The 20,943-nt window shown below is 48.2% G+C and overlaps 1 protein-coding gene across 1 annotated transcript in view; it reads right to left on the bottom strand.

The window, feature by feature from the left end:
- The window catches only part of mpp7a (MAGUK p55 scaffold protein 7a), a gene marked incomplete in the record, with an annotated part of 250,832 nt that overhangs the window by 106,830 nt on the left and 123,059 nt on the right, over nucleotides 1–20,943 (bottom strand). The window contains 3 exon segments of the mRNA XM_031796379.1: nucleotides 1–22; nucleotides 6,760–6,840; nucleotides 14,981–15,058. The exon segment at nucleotides 1–22 is cut by the window's left edge and continues 110 nt beyond it. Coding sequence (XP_031652239.1) covers nucleotides 1–22; nucleotides 6,760–6,840; nucleotides 14,981–15,058 — 181 coding nt within the window.

Below are 20,943 nucleotides of genomic sequence, written 5' to 3'. Positions count from 1 at the left end.
TGTCATGGACAGACAGAAGACTCTACGGAGAAGAAGAAGAGGGGGATAAAGGAGGAGAGCGATAGAGGGGGCAGAGGGAGAGGAAAGAGAAGGATTAGGGTTACCATGCACGAAACAAAGCCCACATCCCGACACGGAGACAATGTGCAGTTAACAACAGCATACAGCCAAACTACAGAGAACTCCTACAATACGCAGAGGCCCTTTCAACGAGAGCGAGAGAAAAGGCAGACAGAAACAAAGGAGGGAGGAAGTCCCTCCTCTGAACGTTATGAATGGCTGTGCCTGCCTCAAGTACCTGATGATGGATTTGATTTGGTTAAGCTCCCGTTATTCTATCTACATGTGTTAATTGCCATTAAGGCTCATAGTCTGCTCATAGATCTTCCTGATTAAAGGAGGTTAGCGCCGCTCGTCCCGAGGTCGCACTGAGACGCTATGAATCATGGGGTATGTTAAGGAGGACAGAGGAATGGAGGACCAGTGAGTGTGTGTGTGTGTGTGTGTCGGGACTGCTCCCACGGGAACGCTAGCTAGCTGATGTTCAGCAACAGACAGAGCGAGGAGCAAAGTAATGAAGTTCTCAGGCGCCTCACATATTTCACACTCTCACAAGCAGCAGCAGAGCGAGAAGAAACGATATGACACAGACGAGAATGATCGCATTCAGAGTCATTTTTCAAACTATTTAACGGCTCTGTGTCCTCTCCAAATGCTGCTGGAAACGCGCCGTTTTTTCCACAAAATAAAAAACATTGTCCAATCACGTGCCAGAAAGAGGAGGGTGAGAGAGGTGGAGGACAGAGAGGAGGGGAGGAGCAGTCTGTTTTATGACATGGGAGCACAGTGCGCTACAGCGTTCAAGATGTTCCTAAAGAAGACCAGATGAGAGGAGACGGAGGAGGAAGAGGAGAAAGAGGAGGAAGAGGAGAAAGAGACAGGAGGAATAGGAGAAAGAGAAGGAGGAAGAGAACTGGTGTGATGTGCCCCAAGCTCCACTGGGAGTCAGTCTGAGTCTATCTGCTAATCAGCAGCAGATAGACACAGGCCTGCTCTTCTCCTTCATTGAATGACCCTACGGTCCAGAAACATCTCCAAACTTCCCCTCTCATAACGACTCACTGATTCTACAAGCCAGTGTTTTAAAGCATCCTGCACCTGATTGTGCTCCATTCAGAGCTGAATAAAATATTACAGTACAATATTTTTCAGAGGAACGCTCTCTTTCTCTTGATTTGCTAAGGCCACATCTCTTTTTCCTGTATCTCTTCCCTTCTTCTCTTTTTGGGAGGTTAGAGAAAACGTTTAATGTGGCGTTGTATCGCGAGCTGAGTATTTTTTGGGGGGCTAGATAGACAGTCAAATGGATGGACACATTCAGTGTACCCAGCCGCCATGGTGAGGTGTCGCTGTCACTCAACACCTGATCTGGTTCCTCAAGAACACAAAGGACTGTTACTATGTGCCAATCACAGCTTGTTCCTGCTTCAACCACAGAACAGACCAACCATACCGCAACATCACTTCCTTAACTTAACCCAGCTCACCTCAGGCCTCACAGGGCTCCCCTCAACTCTCGGTTTCCTAGCCCTTTGTGTCTTTGTGTGTGTGTGTGTACGCCTTCGTATGAGTCCTCATAGCGTACCCCTACTCACTATCCTTAATCCGACTTCCTCTACATCCTTACTAGTCTCAGGTTACCATACTCCCTCTCTAGCATCAGGAAGTCTGGAGACCGCAGTTGGATCCCTATCCACTCATCGATGCCACTTCCCCTTCCCCTGTCACTTCCACTTCCCCTGTCAGGGTCCGAGTTGACACTCACCCCACCTCCTGTCCCCTGACAGGTCGTAACAGCCTGGCCGGTAATGTCTTGTAAAAACTCCCCAACACAAGCAGAGACTAGCATCAACAGCACCAGGCTAATAGGTAGCACATGGCAGAGAGGCAGGGCAGGCTTGTGGTGGCTGCTGACACACTCACACAGAGACGCCCATACTCACACACACACACAGAGACGAACACATACACATAGAAACACACAGAGACGCCCATACTCACACACACACACACACAGAGAGACGAGCTCACGCACACCGAGACGAGCGCACGCACACACACCGAGACGAGCGCACGCACACCGAGACGAGCGCACGCACACCGAGACGAGCGCACGCACGCACACAGAGATGAGCGCACGCACACACACAGAGACGAGCGCACGCACGCACACACACAGAGACGAGCGCACGCACACACACACACAGAGACGAGCGCACGCACACACACCGAGACGAGTGCACGCACACACACACACCGAGACGAGCGCACGCACGCACACACACGACGAGCGCACGCAGGCACACAGACGAGCGCACGCAGGCACACAGACGAGCGCACGCACACAGACAAGCGCACGCACGCACACACACACACACACACGCACACACACACGCACGCATGCACTTTTCTGGGTCAACGACAGTGAGCAGATCCTGTTATGTTTTAGAGTCAGTGTTCTGTGTGTGTGTGTGTGTGTGTGTTCATGTATGTGTCTCCTAATTGAATGTAGAGCTGATATCCTTGCTGGAACTGAATGGTTCAGCTGGAGCAGGAGCTGGGCCTCCTATAAAGCCTGGGTTATGGCGAGACCGAGCCTGAGTCCCGAGCCTGAGTCCACTATCCTCTACATGGAGCACTACGTTTAACCATGGCCCACAGGGCACAAGGTGCCGTTTGGGACACAACAGAACACAGCACAGCGGGGTTCTGGAGCAGTGGGTTAAGTGCCAGCCTAGCACTGTCTGCCTCTGCAGGATGAAAAAGGACTCAACAGACAAGCCCAGTTTAATGAGCGCTAGATGCCAGGAATGACCAGGAGGTTTATTTGGACAAGCTCAGTGATCTGTTTTTATAGGACTCCTATCATGTCTAATGAACACAAACACCACCGGGCCCTCAAAGTACTGTTAGCAGGGCGAGCCCAGCCCGGTCTCGGAGGTATCCGAAGTTGCGGACCAAATGGCATCCTTTTCCCTAGTGCACTACTTTTGTACTGGAACCCTGTGGACCCTGGTCAAAAGCAGTGCACCATGTAGGGAGTAGGATGCCAATTGAGATTCTTATTCTGAAGTCCCTGGCTCGACGATGTGGTAGGCAGAGACCCCCCCGCCCCGGAAACAGACAGCCGTCATAATTGGCACTTTCATCACTGTCAATGTTAGTGTTTCTGAGGAGGTTAATATGGGCAGGAGTTGTTTATTCATCTGGGAATCATAACGGGAGAGAGAGGTGGGGAGGCGGGTGAGTGTGTGTATGTGTGTATATGCGTGTGTGCGCAGAGAAGCACTTTAAAACGCTGTGATTTATGTCCTGCCTTAGGGAGGTATCCTTTCAGCCATAATGGAGAGTGACACAGTTACTATCCCACAGAAACACCATTCAGAGCCCAGCCATCTGATTGTTTTACACACAGACTGGGATTTCCATGGACCTGGGTAGGTGTCGGTGCCCGAGTAGAACGGACACATCTCTGTCCAGCCATCAAGAGTGAGGAGGAGAAGGGAGAGAGAGTGACAGACAGAGAGTGAGAGTGAGGGGGAGGGAGAGAGAGAGAGAGAGAGAGAGAGGAGGAAGGGAACTAGACACGGAGAACTAGCCACTCAAATGAGACGGCTTCCAAACCTCAGTCAGTCAGCGAATGTGTCACAGTTAAAACGTTCCCCCTGCCACCGTTCCCCAGCACTCTGGCTAGCTGAGGCTGAGTTAATCTATTGTGACCGAGTGCTTCTGCTGCTTGAAGCTAGAAGACCGTCGTCGAGACGGTTTACCCAGGGAGCGTTGAAACTATCAGACCGGCAGCGTTGTGGGCCAGGCACAAACCATACAGACACCAGCCAGGGTGGAGAGAGGGAGGGGAAGGGGGAGATAGGGGGAGTGTGTGTGTCCGTGCATGCGTGTCAGTGTGTGTACACTAGGGTATCTATGAACAGACCGCTGCGGTGGAAGGAGAGATGAGAGACAGACAGGGAAGAGGCCCCTACTTAGCAGCCCTGATGGCGGAGGCAGTATGTGTGTCTGTGTCCCAGTGCGTGCAATGCTTGGACCACTCCCCCGTCTCAGTCTCTCATCTTTCCTTCCCCCGGAGCCGGTCGGCCCTAGTGAACGATGACTTTTTACGAGGAGAGAGAGAGCTCCCCTGAGATGGTTCGATGCTGGGCCGTAACACAACCTGCAAACTCTATCAAAACCCAATAAAGGGAGGTGTGCGGACACCGGCACGCTCCGTGGCAGAAGAGAGTCCTCAATGAGCCGTCGAGACTAGGGCACGTCCCTTTGGCGATATTTTTTATATCCCAAATGACACTCTATTCCCTATATAGTGCACTACTTTTGTCCAGAGCCTAAGGCACTATATAGGGAGCCATTTGAGACAAAGCCATAGCATAGTGAAGCAGGCAGCACTCCCTCCAACAGACAGACTGCAGTTATGATGAATTCACACACACACACACACACGATTCCCCTGATGTTCAGTGTGAGGGGGTCCATCTGACTCTATTCATCTTGTAACTGTTCTCTCTCTGTCCTGCTGTTTGACATGATGGAGACAGAGGCAGAGCTCCAAGGTCTGTTTTTCTGGCAACGTTCTGTCTGTCTGACAGTGTGACGGCCTGAGTCATATCTAAGGTGTCTCTCCAAACCTCTCACCAGACACACACGCACACAAACACCTGCACACACACACACAAACACACCTGGGGTCTGCATGATCATCTAACGTTTGAGATTTACGTCTAACAAGAGAGAGACAGCAGCCAGAGAATTGTTAAAAGGAGAGAAGAAGAAATAAGCCTTTAAAAGCTTGAAGAAGTGCTGTATCCGTTGGTGTGATATCATCTGGCTGACCTGTGGAGGAACAGAGAAGTCATGTATCATAGAGAGGACACAGGAGGCTGCTGAGGAGAGGATGGAGCATTCTAATGGCTGGAATGAAGTAAATGGAGTGGCAACAAACACCTGGAAACCACGTGTTTGATACCATTCCACTAACTCCACACCAGCCGTTACCACGAGCCCGTCCTCCCCAACTAAGGTGCCACCAACCTCCTGTGGGAAGCGTCCCAAACGGCGCCTTATGCCCTATATAGTGACCAGGGCCCTGGCCAAAAGTAATGCACTATATAGGAAACTGGGCACCATTTGGGAAAGAACCCACAGCACAGCTAGGATGTGATGCATTGTTGGAGGGAGACGGGAGAAATATCGCACAAATGCAAGATTGACTTAGTACCATGTAGAAGGATGGGGTATGGAGTGACTGGGTGTGTTCTGAGTACCATGTAGAAGGATGGGGTATGGAGTGACTGGGTGTGTTCTGAGTACCATGTAGAAGGATGGGGTGTGGAGTGACTGGGTGTGTTCTGTGTACCATGTAGAAGGATGGAATATGGAGTGACTGGGAGTGTTCTGTGTACCATGTAGAAGGATGGGGTATGGAGTGAATGGGTGTGTTCTGAGTACCATGTAGAAGGATGGGGTATGGAGTGACTGGGTGTATTCTGAGTACCATGTAGAAGGACGGGGTATGGAGTGACTGGGTGTATTCTGAGTACCATGTAGAAAGATGGGGTATGGAGTGACTGGGTGTATTCTGTGTACCATGTAGAAGGATGGGGTATGGAGTGACTGGGTGTGTTCTGTGTACCATGTAGAAGGATGGGGTATGGAGTGACTGGGTGTATTTTGTGTACCATGTAGAAGGATGGGGTATGGAGTGACTGGGTGTATTCTGAGTACCATGTAGAAGGATGGGGTATTGTGTGACTGGGTGTATTCTGTGTAGAAGGATGGGGTATGGTGTGACTGGGTGTGTTCTGTGTAGAAGGATGGGGTATGGTGTGACTGGGTGTGTTCTGTGTAGAAGGATGGGGTACGGTGTGACTGGGTGTATTCTGAGTACCATGTAGAAGGATGGGGTATTGTGTGACTGGGTGTATTCTGTGTAGAAGGATGGGATATGGTGTGACTTGGTGTGTTCTGTGTAGAAGGATGGGGTATTGTGTGACTGGGTGTGTTCTGTGTAGAAGGATGGGGTATGGTGTGACTGGGTGTGTACCGTGTAGAAGGATGGGGTATGGTGTGACTGGGTGTGTTCTGTGTACCATGTAGAAGGATGGGGTATGGTGTGACTGGGTGTGTTCTGTGTGGAAGGATGGGGTATGGTGTGACTGGGTGTGTTCTGTGTAGAAGGATGGGGTATGGTGTGACTGGGTGTGTTCTGTGTACCATGTAGAAGGATGGGTAATGGAGTGACTGGGTGTGTTCTGTATACCATGTAGAAGGATGGAATATGGAGTGACTGGGTGTGTTCTGTGTACCATGTAGAAGGATGGAATATGGAGTGACGGTGTGTTCTGTGTACCATGTAGAAGGATGGGGTATGGAGTAACGGGGTGTGTTCTGTGTAGAAGGATGGAATATGGAGTGACTGGGTGTGTTCTGTGTACCATGTAGAAGGATGGGGTATGGAGTGACGGGGTGTGTTCTGTGTACCATGTAGAAGGATGGAATATGGAGTGACTGGGTGTGTTCTGTGTACCATGTAGAAGGATGGAATATGGAGTGACTGGGTGTGTTCTGAGTACCATGTTGAAGGATGGGGTACGGTGTGACTGGGTGTGTTCTGTGTGAAGTTGGTAAGGGAGATTGAGATAGAGAGTGAGAGAAATAGTGTGTGTGTGTTTGTGTGTGTCTTACCTTGACGTGGGGTTTAGCCAGTAGATTGAGTAGCTCGCTGATCTCTTCACTGGCACTTTTACCCTGCAATTCCTCAGACAGCTGAGAGTAGGTGAGTGAGTGAGAGAATTGAAAGAGAGGTAGGAAGAGAGAGTGTCTGTTAGCATTAATATTGTCCAGTGATAACGAGACAGTCATACAGAACAATAGACTAACATGCTGACCAGACCGGACACGTCACGAGTGTTGCAAAATAAATGTACACATACATGTTATCCAATCATTTCGCCCACACTGCTCGCACGCGTCAGCGAGCATCTGCATGGCCAGGCGCTAAAACACAAAATCGGTTCTATTTGTGACGCTCAAAGCGCTGCAAGTCCAGCCTCTCCCATCTCCTCATAGGTTTTTAGGAGCATATACCCACGTTCCATCTCCTCATAGGTTTTTAGGAGCATATACCCACGTATACCCACATTCACAGTGTAGGTTGGAAAAGTATATGACCCCCTAGGGCTAATGACTTTTCCAAAAGCTAATTGGAGTCAGGAGTCAGCTAACCTGGAGTCCAACCAATGAGACGAGATTGGAGATGTTGGTTCGAGAAAATTTGAGTTTTCTATTTACAAGAAGCATTGCCTGATGTGAACCATACCTCGAACAAAAGAGATCTCTACAAGCCTTGATGTTCATCAAGACAAATGGTCTATTATTGGAGAAAGTTCAGCACTGTTGCTACTCTCCCTAGGAGTGTCCGTCCTGCAAAGATGACTGCAAGAGCACAGTGCAGAACGCTCAATGAGGTTAAGAAGAATCCTAGAGTGTCAGCTAAAGACTTACAGAAATCTCTGGAAGATGCTAACATCTCTGTTGACGAGTCTACAATACGTTAAACACTAAACAAGAATGGTGTTCATGGGGGGACACCACGGAAGAAGCCACTGCTGTTCAAATAAAATACATTGCTGCACGTTTGAAGTTAGCAAAAGTGCACCTGGATGTTCCACAGCGCTACTGGCTAAATATTCTGTGGACAGGTTAAACTACAGTTGAGTTGTTTGGAAGAAACACACAACACTATGTGTGAAGAAAAAAAGGCACAGCACACCAGCATCAAAACCTCATCCCAACTGTAAAGTATGGTGGAGGGAGCATCATGGTTTGGGGCAGCTTTGCTGCCTCAGGGCCTGGCAAGCTTGCTATCATCGACGGAAAAATGGATTCCCAAGTTAATCAAGACATTTTGCAGGAGAATGTTAGGCTATCTGTCCGCCAATTGAAGCGCAACAGAAATTGGATGATGCAACAGGACAACGACCCTAAACACAGAAGTAAATTAACAACAGAATGGCTTCAACAGAAGAAAATACACCTTTCAATGGCCCAGTCATTTCTGACCTCAACCCGATTGAGATGCCGTGGCATGACCTCGAGAGCAGTTCAACAGACATCCCAAGAATATTGCTGAACTGAAACAGTTTTGTGAAGAGGAACGGTCCAAAATTCCTCCGTTGTGCATGTCTGTTCCGCAACTTCAGAAAATGTTTGGTTGAGTATATTTCTGCCAAGGGTTCACATACTATTTCCACCCTATACTGTGAATGTTTACACAGTGTGTTCAATAAAGACATTAAAATGTATAATTGTTTGTGTGTTTAGTTTAAGCAGGCTGTGTTTGTCTATTGTTGTGACCTAGATGAAAGTCAGATCAAATTATATGACCAATTTATGCAGCAATCCAGGTAAGTCCAAAGGGTTCACATACTTTATCTTGCCACTGTAGCTTCTTAGTTTGGATCCCGCGACGCAGTTGGCATCAGTTGCTGGGACTGCTTGTCTTTTTCCAGTGATCTTGTCGACAAAGGACGGGTCTGAGGAGCTATTTGGCGTCGCAGCTAGCCCAGCTGCTAGCTAGCTGCATATCAAGCCAGCAAGGTTCTTGAACGCAGCCCGTGACGCGGTTAAGAATCGTGGCTAGGACCACAGATTGTTCTGGGTTTGTGGCTTTCTAGATCCCTGCTGTTTGTTGTTTTCAATTTTCCCTGTGACCTGCCCTATCTGGAACTGCAAGGAGTAACAGCATAACCTACGTTCAGCTGAATGAGTAGAACGGTGAGTCGATGATTTGAACAGGAGAAAGACAAGGAAATGCAAACAAAGAACATTGAGCAATTGTATTAATGCATACAAAATAAAACAAGTGAAAGAAGAGCAGTGCAAGTTTGAATTTTGTAAAGTTAGTGTGGGAGAGGTAGAAAAATGATTGTTATCTATCAATAATGACAAACCTCCTGGCATTGACAACTTAGATGGAAAGCTACTGAGGATGGTAGCTGACTCTATAGCCAATCCTATCTGTCATATTTTTAATCTGAGCCTAGAGGAAAGTCTTTGTCCTCAGGCCTGGAGGGAAGCCAAAGTAATTCCGCTACCCAAGAGTGGTAAAGCGGCCTTTACTGGATCTAACATCGGACCTATAAGCTTGCTGCCAGCTCTTAGCAAACTGTTGGAAAAAATAGTGTTTGACCAAATAAAATGCTATTTCTCTGTAAAGACATGAACAACAGACTTTCAGCATGCTTATAGAGAAGGGCACTCAACATGTACTGCACTGACACAAATTACTGATGATTGGTTCAAAGAAATTGCTATCTATCTAAACTCAACAAAAAAAGAAACAGCCCTTTTTCAGGACACTGTCTTCAAAGATTATTTGTAAAAATCCAAATAACTCCACAGATCTTCATTGTAAAGAGTTTAAACGCTGTTTCCCATGCTTGTTCAATGAACCATAAACAATTAATGAACATGCACCTGTGGAACGGTCGTTAGGAAATTAAGGTCACAGTTCTGAAAACTTAGGACACTAAAGAGGCCTTTCTACTGACTCAAAAACACCAAAAGAAAGACGCCCAGGGTCCCTGCTCATCTGCGTGAACGTGCCTTAGGCATGCTGCAAGGAGGCATGAGGACTGCAGATGTGGCCAGGGCAATAAATTGCAATGTCGTACTGTGAGATGCCTAAGACAGCGCTACAGGGAGACAGGATGGACAGCTGATCGTCCTCGCAGTGGCAGACCACGTGTAACAACACCTGCACAGGATCGGTACATCCGAACATCACACCTGTGGGACAGGTACAGGATGGCAACAACAACTGCCTGAGTTACACCAGGAACACACAATCCCTCCATCAGTGCTCAGACTGTCCACAATAGGCTGAGAGAGGCCGGACTGAGGGCTTGTAGGCCTGTTGTAAGGCAGGTCCTCACCAGACATCACTGGCAACAACGTCACCTATGGGCATAAAGCCACTGTCGCTGGACCAGACAGGACTGGAAAAAGTGCTCTTCTCTGACGAGTCGCGGTTTTGTCTCACCAGGGGTGATGGTTGGATTTGTGTTTATCGTATAAGGAATGAGCGTTTCTCCGAGGCCTGTACTCTGGAGCGGGATCGATTTGGAGGTGGAGGGACCGACATGGTCTGGGGTAGTGTGTCACAGCATCATCGGACTGAGCTTGTTGTCATTGCAGGCAATCTCAAAGCCTGAAGGAAGGAGGAGAGATTACGAGAAACTAATTTGGTTTACCGTTTTATCTGTGGATTAATTGTCGGAGTCGAGGACCTTGTGCATTTCAGGTAAAATAACAACCCAATGTTTTTATCTCAGGACAAATTAGCTAGCAACCGCAAGCTAGCTAGCTAAGTTGCCATGAATGTTTAATGCTTTTTGACCTGTCCCCAAACTAATATAATTGGTTCAGAGTTGTTGAGGTTTCAACCTGCGTACGTGTCCTGATTGGGTCTGGTGTGGGGTACAAAATCAATAGGCGCGCGAGCAGTTTGGTCAGTATGTAACAAGGCCAGACGAAAAGAGGCCTTAGTCATGCTCTAGAGGTAGTAATCCCTGTGTGTGCTGAGGGCCGCCAGGCAGCATGAAGAGAGACAGCCCATCAATCTGATGTCTCCCTATTACCCTCTGCTTCAGCACCAGAGCCAAAGCCAGGGGCCCAGACCCAAACCCGGTGGGCTGCTGCCTGGACCAGACCCGTGGTTGTCTGGTTGTCTAGAAGGGGTGGCCGGGCTCATCTCCGTGGGCTGGACAGGAGCTGATTTATGGGTGCCCTGGCAGAGAGAGCCGTGGTTCCCTGGGGGTGAGGAAGGCTGGAGAGAAGCGGCGAAGGAGCGGCTGAGTGCCCAGACAAAGGGTCGCTTGTGAGTGAACAGGGATGAGGAGGAGAACCGCCTGAACTGCGTCTGTTCAACGAGCCCTGGTGAAAAATCACAAGAGCTCTGAGAATCCTCCCACTGGCAGGGACAAGAGGAGGAGTGTGTGGGAGGAGGAGGGGAGAAGAAAAAAAACACACCAGGGTTAGGGTCAATCCATTTAAATTCTAGTCAATTCAGGAAGTACACTAAAATTCAAATTCCAATTCTCGTCGATGCTGTTCAATGGGGAAAATGGGGAAGTGGAATTTGGTATACTTTCTGAATTGACTGGAATAGAAAAGGAATCGACCCCTAACCCTGACACAGCCTGCTCTCTGTTGCTCTGAGCGAGCGACCACCAGTAGACCACAGTAAAGGGGCTCTAAAGCCAGGGGGGGAACAGTTCAAGGAACATCATCCTCCCACACACACACCCAGACACACACCCAAACTAGCGTGTGATGATTACAGAGGAAAAGAGCGGAGTATGATTAACTAATGACGTCCAGGGTGAGGTAGCAGTCAGGTAGGGGTGAGGTACAAGGCAGCAGGGGTGAAGGAAAGGACCGTGGAGGGAGAGAGAGAGGGGTCACTACTGCACTGCTGTTGCCCTCTGAAGAGACAGACTGGAGCTTAAGTGTGTGTGTGAGAGCGAGAGAAGAATAAAGATGAGGTTGTGAGCATCTTGCTCTGTACAGACATCACCCCTTGCCAAAGTGAACTGCTACGAGAGAGAGAGAGAACAGGTCCTTTTATTGTCTCATTAAAGGCTTTAGCTCATAACTCACTAGGGAAGAAAGATGACACAACATACTCTATACTACCTTCATGCTTCTACGCTACAATCACACTTTCCATTCTCTCTGTGTGTGTGTGTGTGTCTACTTTGTGGATTGTGGCTGAGTGTATTCCAGTCGTAACCCCATGGCCAGCCTCACACTGATGTCTGTTTAGACAGGCTTGATGTGGAGCACTGAGTTTACGGTTCCCGCGGCCATGAAACCCATTACGTTATTTCAAACACAAATAAAAACCTGCGTCTGGATATAACCGATGCATCTTGTTCAATTAAAGCTCATCTTTTTGTGATTGAATTTTAAACCAGATGTTTCCACAACATAAGGTAAATACATGGTTCATGCTAAAACGGGCCTGGTGCTGGATGACACCATGAGACTGAAGAAGACACTGAAGCGAACATCAACGTCTTCTGGTCTGTCTGTCCTAATGGCAATTACTTACCTGAAAGATCCAATGGAAATCAGTTCAACATTCATATACACGGACAATATTTGTCAGTTTGTGTTCACTTCTGCATTTGTAACACTTCTTTAAGACAAAGATAATGAAGGTACAGGTAACTGCCAAAATAAAGGAAACGCCAACATAAAGGGCGTTGGGCCACCACGAGACAGAACAGCTTCAATGCACCTTGGCATAGATTCTACAAATGTCTGGAACTCTATTGGAGGGATGTGACATTTTTACACAAGAAATTCCATATTTTGTTGATGGTGGTAGAAAACACTCAATTGGGTTGAGATCTGGTGACTGAGACACAAAAACGACCCACATGACTTTAAGCATGATGGGATGGTTTGACTGCGTAAGTACCTCAGGAACCAGACTTATGTGGAAGCACCCGCTTTCAATATACTTTGTTTCCCTCATTTACTCAAGAGTTTCCTTTATTTTGGCAGTTACCTGTGAATCAATGCATTGTAACTGTGGATTGACAGTCAGTATGGAGAGAGCGAGAGAGAAGAGAGAAGTTCTCTCTGGGCCCACCTGGTGGACAGTCTGGAGAATGACAGACTAGAGAGGATGGGAGGACAACCAACAGAGGAGAGGGCCAGGGTAAAGGAGACAGACATATTCTGGGAGCTGTGGCCTTGTGTGTAATTAATTTGTGCTTGTGAGTTTATGGGCCTATTATGTGTGTGTGTGTGTGTGTGTGTGTGTGTGTGTGTGTCTGTGTGTGAGCGCATGCATGCATGTGGTTGCGCGTGTGTAATAGTATTTAATCAAGCCAGCCAGGTATTTTGAGGACTCATGAGACCTGTCCTATAGCAGCAGCAGTAGAGGTCTGGTGGGTCTGTGGATGGAGTCACCTGCTGAGACCGCTCTAGACAGTGCACAAGGGCAGACTGGGGTTGAAGTGTCATTTTATGTGAGGCAATAAATTCAACCTCCATAACCGAAACTCAAGCCCAAAATGAATTTCACCAAGACTTCCTCTACTCAAGTAGTTTAATACCATACACTCTACTACACACAATGACTTCAATGGCTTTCATTCCGACGCTCGGCGAGACGACGCGGTTGAAAAGGGATACTTCTTAAAAACACACATAGTTCTTAAAAACACAAGTACTCTGAATGGTTCTGGTTGGTGGCTCTGTCACTCCAGACCGCTATGATAAATCATCTTTATCCTGATACCTTTACGAGGAAGCGCACATTTCAAACGCGGTCATTTTAAAAATGAACAGGGGGCTGATAGGTGGGTCCCTTAAATAAATACAGAAAAGGATGCTTGCCATGACCCATGGAGGGAGGGAGGGAGAAGGAAAAATGAACTAAGTTGTCTCTCTCTCCCACGCACACGCAATAGACAAACAGCAGTATTGTGCACTAAGTCCCTGGTGCTGTGTTGTGGATCCGGTGATCTGGGCTGTCATCCTGCCATCCATACATCCATCGGTCTTCTAGAATTTCTCTGGGCCAGACCAGACCAGGCCAGACCAGTCTCTCCCGTCCCAGGGCTGTGTGCGCTCATTGTCACGGCAGGCCGCTTAACAACGACAGCAATGGAGTTTGCAAGACAGCAACAACAGTCCTGAGACTCAGGCTAGGCACCCTCAGCTAAAGAAACACACAGCCAGCCCAGCCAGGCCATAAAACAACCCACTAGATGCACTCCACCTCTCTCTTTCTCTCAGATCCCTTTGACTCTCTCTGCCCCCCCTCTCCTCTCTCCTAAGGCCTCCTCGGTGCTCTTTAGAAGGAGATGAGGAAAACTCCACAGCACTTTTTTTTTACAATAAACAGAACAGGGGATTTAAAACACAACCACACATCATTAAACCAACGCTTACATTACTAAACCAGACTGGATCAGTGGTTTATACAGGTGTGTGTGTATGTACGGATGCTCTTGTGCAACCATGCACGTGTGTGTGTGTGTGTGTGTGTGTGTGTGTGTAATGCTGCTAGTTCCATTACTGACCAATAGGAAGAAGCACCACCAACACAATGTCAGATATATGTTTAGTTAATAATGACAGAGAAGGGTTTTCAGGGCTCTGATGATGAGAGGAGCAGAGAGGCTGTACAGATGATGGAAGGAAATAACCCATCGCTATATGCCATGTTGGTACTCTGTCATGCACGTACAGACACACACAGAGTGCTGGCATTTTGGGGAGAGGACGACAGGTTAATAAATCAACGGGGCCGTGTGCCACAGGTGATAGTGTGACACCGCCTCTCTCGCTTCTCTCCTATATTTATGCTCCCCGAGTCATTTCTCCTCTTTCATCTGTCGCTTCGTCTCTTCCTGTCCTCCGCCCTGACGTTCTCATCCATCTTTTAACCTTCCTCTGAATTGTTGCCCTTTTTCACTCTCTCCCTCCTTCCTTATGCCCTTCGAAAATGATCACTTGTTCCCTGGGGCCACGAGAGCTGGATTTTCTATTCCGTAGCAGCTAGACGTATGGGAAGAAGCGGGGGAGAAAGGAGGGAGGGGAGGAGAGGTCAGGGAGAAGAGTGGGAGAAAGGAGAGAGATGAGAGGGAGAGATGGGATCTAAGGGTGCAGTGTTATTGGAAAAGGCGTGTCATATCATTCTGAGAGTGAGAGGAGCCAGGTAGCTACATGGAGAGAGGTGAAAGGTCGCAGGAGGAGAAATAACAACAGTGAAACCTCATCTGACTCCCAGCGGGAAACTCCGCGGGGGTAGGGTGTGTGTGTGCGTGTGTGTATAGGTGTCCTGTGTGTGTGTGCAAACCCGGGACGAGGGGGAGCTACTTACGTCAGCGGCCAGGGAGCCAGCACTGTCCAGGATGGGGGCAGGACTATGCTCCTCATAGTGCTGCAGTCTCTCATGGATCTGAAGGAGAGACCGAAAGAAAGGAGAGATTAAGAGAAAGGAGAGATTAAGAGAAAGGAGAGATTAAGAGAAAGGAGAGATTAAGAGAAATAAAGGAGAGACGAAGAGAAATAAAGGAGAGACTGTTGTGAGTTGTGGTCAGAGAGGGGGAGGCTGGGCTAGGGAAACACACACTAGTGTCTGTTAACATACACAAAAGAAAGTCATTCTCAGAGGGCTACCGGAGCACAACAGACTGCTTTAGTGCTTTTCAGTTCATTCTCCAACTGTACCATCAATCCTGCTCTCCTCCACCTACTGGATAATCTCTGGTGTTTCCCGATTTCTAAACATTTCAACAGCTTCACTAAATACTATCAATATAGGACCGCAGCACCAGAACACAACTTTAGTCCCAGGACTGGAAAATAAACTGGAAAAATAACATGTTTCAACACTTTACAGAGACACAGGCTAAAGATGAAACACACACACACACAGAGAGACAGACAGACAGAGAGACAGACAGACAGAGAGACAGACAGAGACAGAAAAAGTGAGAGAAAAAGAGAGAGAAAAAGAGAGAAAGTGAGAGAAAAAGAGAGAAAGTGAGAGAAAAAGAGAGAGAAAGTGAGAGATCGACACCGTTGCCCTAGAGCACACAAAAAAACCTCTACTTAACATGGCCTAAGCATCAGCGCCACAGGTAATTTCCATAAAAAAATACTTGAATCAGTTATAGAACCCATTCTCCTTTATAGTTGTGAGGTCTGGGGTCCGCTCACCAACCAAGAATTCACAAAATGGGACAAACACCAAATTGCGACTTCGCATGCAGAATTCTGCAAAAATAATGCATGCAGAGCAGAATTAGGCTGATACCCGCTAATTATCAAAATCCAGAAAAGAGCCGTTAAATTCTACAACCACCTAAAAGGAAGCGATTCCCAAACCTTCCATAACAAAGCCATCAGTGTGCCATCACAGCAGCAAGATGTGTAACCTGTTGCCACAAGAAAAGGTCAACCAGTGAAGAACAAACACCATTGTAAATACAGCCTATATTTATGTTTATTTATTTCCCTTTTTGTACTTGAACTATTTGATCATCATTACAACACTGTTTATATACATAATATGACATTTGTAATGTCTTTATTGTTTTGGAACTTCTGTATGTGTAATGTTTACTGCTATTTATTTTTTTTATTTCAGTTTTGTATATTATCTACCTCACTTGCTTTGGCAATGTTAACATGTTTCCCATGCCAATAAAGCCCCTTGAATTTAATTCAATTGTGAGACGGAGAGAGAGATAGGGAGATAGAGAAGCTGATAATATCATTATGATTAGATGTGTCAGTGACATCCAACCCAGCTGACACTCCTGGGTGTGTTCATAAATTCACTCTGGCTATCAACTCTGATTTCAGAGCACTCTTGTCTGAAAGTGCCAGAGCACAGAATAACTGATGAATGTACGAACGCTCAACACCCGTTGAATATGGCCGGTGTCGGTAAACGTTGTCAAAGAAGCATACTTAAATTGTTGCACAGTTAGAGTCACCAAAGCTCTGGTTAACATGAACAGCCTAACCAGCTCTGCTAGGGAGAGTAAAATGGTCAGAGTGAGGTGTTCTCATTTGTGTCTAGAAGTAGCTAGCAAGCTAGCCAGTGTTGGCCAGTTAGCTTGGGTGCTTGACTGCCGTTGTGAGGTCAGAACACTCAACCCTACTCCTCGGCCAGAGCGTCTAGTGTGCACTCTGAACGCTCCGAGAGGGAAACGCTCGGAATTTACGAATGCCCAGAGTGCACTCTGAGCGCACTCTGGTACTCCAGATTGAATTTACGAAAGCACCCTGTAATGTGTGATGTATGAACTGCTGCCAAAGAATGCCACAACAAAATAGGATGTTGTCAGGGCCTATCAGCACATCGTAGAGGGACAACCACCCACCTACTGCCTCTCGCTCCATCCCTCTATCCCAGGACCGGGGTGTGGAGCTGGGCCAAGGGTTGAGTGACAGCTGGGCCCAAGCCCTGGATCATTCCTAGATGTCCCAGCAGCCAGCCTACATTCCAGCACCACGAGGCTGGAGGAGAGAGCCCTTTGGCTGGGGTGACAATGACAGAAGAGTCCTGGCCCTGGAGCTTGGAACGGCTGGGTGCCTGGAGGGCCTATGCAGAACGGCACTCACTCAATCTTTCTTTCTCACTCCCTCTCCCTCTCTGTCCCCCTCTCTCCAATACTCTCCCTCTCTCTGCAGACATGGAGCAGAGACAAACCGCAACCAGCGAATCACTCACTAGGAGGAGGAGAGAAGAGTTTGGGGGAATGGTTTGTTTTCTGACACGTTGTTAACAACTACAGTTGCTGTGTAATTAAAACTTCTCTGGCTTTTTGAGAACTATGTTACCCGGACAACGTCACAGCCTGTGTGTGAATAAAAACAGGAATGCGCCTGCATGGGAGGAATGTGTAAATTACGCCACACGCAGGACGGAATTAGTCTCCTCTAACGTCACTTTCAACGGCTAATAATTGCGGTCACAGAAAGGGGTAAAAAATGGAAGGGGATTTAAAATGGTATATTTGAACAAAACAACATGTCAGTCTTGAGATAATAAAAGGTATGCAGAGCATTGCAGAGGGAACGTGCTGGTTTTTATAGAAGGGAAATAGGTTCCGACATAGCTACAAGATAAAATGATCCATACATTTTGGAAGTCCCATAGAGACCAGAGGTTTTTAACCGGTGTGCCTTGAGGAACTCAGGTGGGCCGCAAAACTTTTCCTAATATTTTGGAACAGTCACTTATAAACGCACATGGAATTTTGACTGGAAGGACCAGTGCCACTCAGACAATATATTGCATGGCACATGGTTACATCTGTATCATTTGAGCAGTGTACATCAACAGCATAGTCATTGTATTTTTTTACTTTGCCTGTGAGAACCATTAGTACAAGCAAGTCTGATTAAGTTTACCTGAACCCCAGCATCTGCTGTAGAAACAAAACGGAACATGGCTTTGTGTCAGTGGTTGCACCTTTACAGTGGAGAAAACTGCTAGTCTCGATTTTACCAGAGTAACTTTTTCCCCACAGTGGCGTGGATTGCGGGACGTTCTTAAAAAGGGGTACACAAAACATGAAAATAGTTTAAATAAATCCAATTTGATCTATAGAAAACCTGTGTCACAAAAAGTTAGGGAACCACTGATAGTGACCATAGATTAGATCATTTTCTATGGCTTATACATTTAATATTGTCTTCATATTGTGGTAATATACCAGTATTGGATTCAGCCAGAAGGTCTCTGGAGCTAAATCATCCAGTGTCTCAGTCACAGACAGACAGAATGAGAGTTAGACAAGAGCAGTATTGTTACCGGGTCAGGTTTAAGGCTGTAGGCTACAGTACCAGCACAGAGGAGTAACAGTACAGGAGATCTGGTCCCCACCAAGGGTTCCCAATCCCCAAGATAAATCCACATTACTCGGCCATAAAACACTGCATTAGGCGTGTCCCCTGGTAATCTGGGGAGGGGAGCGCTAAACTGGGGAGCCTGACGGCTGCTCCTCCTCTGCTCTTACTGAGTTTTGAGACTAGGGCTGGAGCTTTGCAACTAGGGCTGGGGCTGGAGCTTTGAGACTAGGGCTGGGGCTGGAGCTTTGCAACTAGGGCTGGAGTTGGATCTTTGAGACTAGGGCTGGGGCTGGAGCTTTGAGACCAGGGCCGGGGATGGAGCTTTGAGACCAGGGCTGGGGATGGAGCTTTGAGACTAGGGATGGAGCTTTGAGACCAGGGCTGGAGGTTTGAGACCAGCGCTGGGGATGGAGCTTTGAGACTAGGGATGGAGCTTTGAGACCAGGGCTGGAGCTTTGAGACCAGGGCTGGAGCTTTGAGACCAGGGCTGGGGATGGAGCTTTGAGACCAGGGCTGGGGCTGGAGCTTTGAGACCAGGGCTGGGGATGGAGCTTTGAGACCAGGGCTGGGGATGGAGCTTTGAGACCAGGGCTGGGGATGGAGCTTTGAGACCAGGGCTGGAGCTTTGAGACCAGGGCTGGGGATGGAGCTTTGAGACTAGGGATGGAGCTTTGAGACCAGGGCTGGGGATGGAGCTTTGAGACTAGGGATGGAGCTTTGAGACCAGGGCTGGAGCTTTGAGACCAGGGCTGGAGCTTTGAGACCAGGGCTGGGGATGGAGCTTTGAGACCAGGGCTGGGGCTGGAGCTTTGAGACCAGGGCTGGGGCTGGAGCTTTGAGACCAGGGCTGGGGATGGAGCTTTGAGACCAGGGCTGGGGATGGAGCTTTGAGACCAGGGCTGGGGATGGAGCTTTGAGACCAGGGCTGGGGATGGAGCTTTGAGACCAGGGCTGGGGATGGAGCTTTGAGACCAGGGCTAGGGATGGAGCTTTGAGACCAGGGCTGGGGATGGAGCTTTGAGACCAGGGCTGGGGATGGAGCTTTGAGACCAGGGCTGGGGATGGAGCTTTGAGACCAGGGCTGGGGATGGAGCTTTGAGACCAGGGCTGGGGATGGAGCTTTGAGACCAGGACTGGGGATGGAGCTTTGAGACCAGGACTGGGGATGGAGCTTTGAGACCAGGGCTGGGGATGGAGCTTTGAGACCAGGGCTGGGGATGGAGCTTTGAGACCAGGGCTGGGGATGGAGCTTTGAGACCAGGGCTGGGGATGGAGCTTTGGACCCATCTCAAGGATACTTCTGATAACAGGTACGAATCACATTGCAGACAGAGGACTAGGCTAAATACTCTCTCAGTCTGGTGTTCTACGGTAGCCTACAGGGTTCATCTCCCGCCGACACTCACAGCACAGCCCATAAAAGGACATAGGAGAAGCTCTAGTTACTTCCTCTTCAGCACATCCATCCATCACTCTGAAACACAAGGTGAATCAGAGAGAGAAAGTACGTCACTGTCTTCGCCTCTCCAGCATTCCAGAATGAGAATCACATCTGCTGAGCTAGTTCCACCGACACCGAGTCACTCCGTCTGCTGCTTAGTTACTGTGGAATTTCTCTGCTCTAGAATGTGAGATCCGATGGCAATGCTTTTTTATTTACAACTACAGGGCCACGTCCAGATGGTCCCTCTGTCCGTGAGCAGAGCGGAGGACAGGAATGCATCCGTCTGCCTGCCGAACGGGACAGCTCGGAGCCAGCGCCGTCACGTATTGTAAAGTAATAACGAGCTGCTTTACATATCATAGCCTACATTCTTCAGGCCACCAGCAACACTCTGCTTGCGCTCCTGGCAGGCAGGCAGTGTGTGTGTGTCGGTGGAAAATGGTCTGTAACACTGAGAGGTTGGGTAACAGCCAGGCAACGCCAGGCCAAAGACTTAGTTAAACCCAGAGCAGAAATAGAAGCTAGGGGTGCATACCACATGGCATCCTATCTATGCACTAAATAAGATACAGGGCACCATTTGGAAAGCAACCGACAGCCTGGAAGCTAGAGAATCCCACAGGCAGGAATTAAAGGCAGGGATTCTGACTGCAGTGAGTGGAGGACAAACCGAACGACGCACGATCAGATGAGCTTAGGGACCAATGTTTACCTTCACAGGGAGAGGTGCTTCCAGAAAACAGGCTACAATGAACCGGTGTGTCCTGATCTCTCAGTGGAGTCCCCAGACCAGGTTGTGTCCCGTTCCATTAATACCCAACAGGCTTAACATACACACAGAAATACACTGAACATACCCACAGCCCATGGATAGCGGACGTGAATATGAGATGTTCATGTTTGAAATAGGATACCTTTTCCAGAGGGGATATAGCCCCGTGAGAACAGAACATCAGTCTTCCTCATCTTCAGTCATCAGTCTGGAACCCTCACCCCTGGCTGGTGGTCCTAATCTTGGTTACCAGGTTAAA

Source organism: Oncorhynchus kisutch, linkage group LG18 (genome assembly GCF_002021735.2).
Source record: "Oncorhynchus kisutch isolate 150728-3 linkage group LG18, Okis_V2, whole genome shotgun sequence".
NCBI lineage: Eukaryota > Metazoa > Chordata > Actinopteri > Salmoniformes > Salmonidae > Oncorhynchus > Oncorhynchus kisutch.
Note: the sequence above shows the minus strand (reverse complement) of the source record. Positions and strands in the feature narration are given on the sequence as shown.